Here is a 5,000-nt window from a genome sequence, read left to right as displayed (position 1 = left end):
GACAGTGTTCACCTGTGATGCCAGATACACCTCTCCTGCAAAAGGGCTATGCACAAATATGCAAAATGCTCTTAAAGTTCTCAGTGGATAATGGCAGATTTGTGTGTGATTTTATGCAGTGCAACTTCAAATATTTGATTATATAGAAAATCATATTTCTTAATGATGGCAACACCGGTGTCATCACTGGTAGACCATGTTGAAACTTCTTCATGGCTGCATGGGCAGACCAGCTAGCCTGATAAACCAGCCTAAATGTGAGGTGGATGTGTAATTTAGTCTGGCCCCGATGAATAGTACATCCGAAGATTGTTGATGAGAACAACCCGTTGTCTTTCAAACCGTACCTGTGCCTATAGGCCGGCGCTCTGGCCAATCAGCGTTTGCTGTGCTGTTTGATGTGCTTTCCCAACATTGCAAGCTCCCTCAAAACCCCGCCCGCTTCGATTCAAAACAAATCTCTGCGTTGTGATTGGTTTGCAAGATTCTTGGCAAGCCTGGCAGACCATTACAACGATGCGAGGCCAGACCCACTCGCAGCCAAAACATTTTGGCGTCCAGCGGGTGGCGCTGGTTTTCTAGGCTACAGACCAGCCCCACCCTACCACAGGCTCACACATTTCCAGAGTTTCAAACATTTTTTTTTAATGCAGCACTCAAGGACAGACAGAATACCCTCCAGTTTGTCAACATTGTTTTCCAAAATAACAGTTGTCTATAACTGACTTTAATGGTATCAATGGTCTGTCAGTGATCTAAAATTGATCAAGGGATCTTGACATGGACTAATCTGGGAGGATGTGGGAAAAGTGAGATTTTTTTTCTCTTTTTGACACATTGGCACATTTCCTGTTTTAACCTCACCTACGATTATAAAATACATGTTTTTCGTGAGTTTAAAAGAATTGTGTTGTGTGAGAGGAGAGTATTTAGTGTTACTTCTTTGATACTAGTGTCTGCTGTGTAATTGAACATTCTAATTGAATTTAACTTCTAAGATAGAAATTTAGCTTGGTTGGAATGGATTCAACATTTGTTTTTTTTGTGAGACTGGAGGTTTTCAAAAATGTCCTTGAGTATGGTGGTGGAGAATTAGATCAAGGACCAAGAGCACTCTATGAGAGAAGGGACAGAACAGAGGTGAGGGGACAGAGACAGCGGAAGAGGAGAAAAAAGAGAGAAAAAGAGAAAAGTGGACAGCGATGGAGGAGTGAGTATTTATTTACCCCGGTTATCCTTCATGTCTGAGGAGGACCATGTGGTTGGTTGGTGAGGATGGAAGGAGGGAGGTGTGGCCATGAAGATAGGGGGGAGTGGCCATATGAAGACAGGGGCGTGTATCCATGGAGAGGAATGGTTGTGTCCATGGAGAGGACGTGGTGTGATCATGGAGAGGAGGAAGTATGGTGATGAACAAAAATGTGATTGTTTGTAATGAGACAGGGGTGTGGTCATATGGAGAGGGATGGAGGGGTCATGGTAGAAAAGAAGGATGAACATAAGGGAGGAAGTGAACAGAAAGAGAAGGAGGGGAGGAATGGAATGTGGAAAACCAGGAGTGGCCGTATGGATGAAGGGGGTGTGATCATGAGGAGAAAGGGGAGGAGAGAAAGAAGAAGTGAGGGAAAAGAGTTGTCGTTAGGAAAGAGATGTGGCCATATTGAGAAACGGAATCAAAGTGGCCAATGAGGACATGGATGACCATGATGTACATGGGATTGGCCATGAAGATAAAGCCAAGAGGTTTCAAGAAAGGGTTGTGGTGCAGACCACATGGTGAAAGAGAAAAGTGACTATATGGAGAAGGAATACATGGGGAGAGAGAGAGAGAGAGAGAGAGAGAGAGAGAGAGAGAGAGAGAGAGAGAGAGAGAGAGAGAGAGAGAGAGAGAGAGAGAGAGAGAGAGAGAGAGAGAGAGAGAGAGAGAATGCACTAGATAGAGAATGGAATGCTGGAGAGTATGAGAAAGAAAGAGAGGGTGAGATGCAGATGGGATGCGGTCTTTGTGACACACGTCTCCATCCTCTGACAAACATTAGCCTGAATCAATCAATCAATCAATCCATCAATCAATCATCAGTCATTTACAACAGTTTATGGGCACACTCCACATTCATTTACAGTACAGTACAGTAGGCCGCAAAACACCAGAGCACATAACAGTACATTATACTGTATTACACATTAAACAAGGACGGTGCAAATGGGGGCAGACTAGGGTTAGCTTGGAGTGATCGTTGAGTAGTATGGATAATCAGAGTCTGGATAAAGCCTGTTACAGAAACAACAAGGTCTGGCAAAGTGGGGTGATGGTAGCGGCCGATATGCAAAAGGTATATAACAGACTTGTACGAAATTCCGATTTGAAATTCACAGTAATGCATTGAAATTCACAGTAATGCCATAATATGAACACTAGGTGGTGGTGTTCTATGTACTCTCAATCGGTGGTGTAGATTAAATTAAAAGAAATTCTAGGTAATGACAAAATGGGAACACTAGATGGTGCTGTATATTTATCAGTATGTGTCTATTCCCGGCACCTATTGGGCTGCTTCCACCACCGCCTAGTGTTCGTATTATGGCATTACTTTGAATTTCAATTCAGAATTTCGCACAAGCCTGGTACATATCCTCCAAAACATTAAGATGGAGTATGGATCTCTAAAATACATAGTCTCGGATCAGATAGCAACACATTAGCATAGGCACGCTAGCATAGGTCTAAAGGTAGTTCTAGATGTAATATCGTATAGATGTAACCATCACAATGGATTGCAGTCCATAGAACAAAACTCCAGGATGGGCCACAGTTCACAGTAAGATGTATTTAACACGTTAAGACAGCATTATAAATCTGCTGTTACCAGAATGGCAACCCTAGTAACAGAGAACGTAAAGAGAACGTTTGACTTTTGGTTCTCTAAAGGTTGGGGTTATTACCAAACCAAAATCTACCACTTAAAAACGTTCCCTTTGGTTACAGTAAAAACCAAGCAGCCATTGGTTCCGGTTTGGTTCTGGATACGTTTCGGATACGTCATTTTTGGTTCTGTTTCAGTTCTCACTTGGTTGCCAGGAAAGTTTAATTTCAGTTCCCAGAACGATATATGTGTGGTTCCCATTCCATTCCCTCATCGTTCTCTCACCGTACCTTTAAGGCTTTTCATGTTTGTTCCCTCATCGTTCCCATATGGTTCCCATAACCTTGCTGGTTACATTATAGCTCTGGTCACGTCTGGTTCCCTAGACGTGCTCCTGATGTTCCCCCAACTTTGTTTATACTGTGTTGGTCCCCACAAAGTTCCCCTACTATTAGTAACCTTGTTGGTTACATATTTCCCATTACAAACGAAATATGACAACATTGAGGGAAAGAATGTTGTCATATTCCTGTAGTTTGTAATTCATTGTGAAAGTTATGAATGCATGACAACTATTTACTTCAGAGCATAAGCAATGATGACTGTCCACCCGATTAAATCACATACGTCTACATATTAGTAGCAGTATTTCCTCCAGATTTAATCATGTACACAATCTATTTTTTTTTGTATTCCATTTCATTCATTTAACTCAACTTGGTTGGGTTGATCTAAGGTTTGGCTGTGCACACAACATCACACAAAAGATGTGGTGAGTGATTGAAATAATTTGAGAACTTGTTACACCTTTGCCGGTAACAAGCAGGCCCCTCACAACCAATCTGTCCATCAGCGCCTGCCCACACCTAATTACTTAGGGCTGGTATATCGTGATTCAACTGCTTGCACCTGAAAAACTCCTAATCAATCTGGTCACATGGTACTCTTTAGCCTGTATATAAACCTGGACTGTGACAGTGCATTAGTTATTTGCCTGCCTGCCTGTTGGCTGGTCAGCTTGGCACAGCATAGCGCTTGTTAACCTACTTTTCAAGTATGCTTTGCAAGCAAGCTAATAGCACTCTGGCGTATGGCATTTGTTAGCTACATCTTGTGCCATGCTTTGTGAGCTAGTCAGTAACAGCACATGTTACATTGCTTGCTCCATTGTGCACTTGATGTAGATGGTTATTTTTTAACTTCATTGAGGAAAATGTTTGGCATTAATCCCCCCTAGAATGTGTTCAAAGAAGTTCAGCTGATATTTCTCTCTCATTGTGGTACAGTACGGTATAGACTAGTCTACAAAATGTAGATATCATTTGTTTAAAGTAACTTTGAACATCAGCCTAAAGAGCAGTGTGGCAACCTGATGCAAGGCGCAGGGTGTTTCAGTCATGGTGGAGGATGGGAGGTGCTTAAGTACCATGATCAGGGTACCTCAATCATGGTGAGAGATAGTGGGGCAGGACCAAAACACATTCTCAATAATAAACAAGGTTGGGGGAACATCAGGAGCATGTCTAAGGAACCAAATATGCAACCAAGAAAGTTAAGGGAACCATATGGGAATGGCAAGGGAACAGACATGACATGAACAGGAATAAAGGGACGGTGAGAGAACGATAAGGGAACGGAATGGGAACTATAACATTCTAGGAACGCAAATTAAACTTTCCTGCCAACCAAGTGAGAACTGAAAGATAACCAAACATGACTCTCTGGGGACGTACCCAGAACTAAACTGGAACCAAGGGCTTGTGTTCCAGAAACCTTCATAGAACTAAAAATTGTTAGTAGGGAATGACCAAGTCATAGTGCATTACTAAAGGCCCTGTGTTATGTCATAGTATTGTAGTACTATGGTAGTTAACTTTTCAATGACCATTACTACAAGCCACTGGAGGTACAGCGTGTATTATACATAGTTCACTGTTCATGATCTGGTACCTAAAATGACCAGCATTGAGGCGCACTGCCAAACCTACAATTCATTACTTTAAGGAAACAAGTAACAGAGTAATAGAGGGAGCTTGATAGACATCCAGCTCATTATTAGGAGTAGTGTAAAGTAGACCCGCATCGCAGTCTCCGTATATAATCAAGCCTGGCATAATTCATGCGCTAATGATAGCT

The 5,000-nt window shown here is 42.2% G+C and overlaps 1 protein-coding gene across 1 annotated transcript in view; it reads right to left on the bottom strand.

Annotated features, from left to right (window-relative positions):
* The window catches only part of LOC134452946 (ryanodine receptor 1-like), a 181,776-nt gene that overhangs the window by 33,672 nt on the left and 143,104 nt on the right, over nucleotides 1-5,000 (bottom strand). The window contains exon 90 of the mRNA XM_063203634.1: nucleotides 1,227-1,244. Within this exon, the coding sequence (XP_063059704.1) occupies nucleotides 1,227-1,244 (18 nt within the window). The remainder of the gene's footprint in view (nucleotides 1-1,226; nucleotides 1,245-5,000) is intronic.

The sequence above is a fragment of the Engraulis encrasicolus genome, chromosome 7 (genome assembly GCF_034702125.1).
Source record: "Engraulis encrasicolus isolate BLACKSEA-1 chromosome 7, IST_EnEncr_1.0, whole genome shotgun sequence".
NCBI classification, from domain to species: domain Eukaryota; kingdom Metazoa; phylum Chordata; class Actinopteri; order Clupeiformes; family Engraulidae; genus Engraulis; species Engraulis encrasicolus.
The sequence above is the reverse complement of the archived record's forward strand: the minus strand, read 5'-3'. Positions and strand labels throughout refer to the sequence as shown.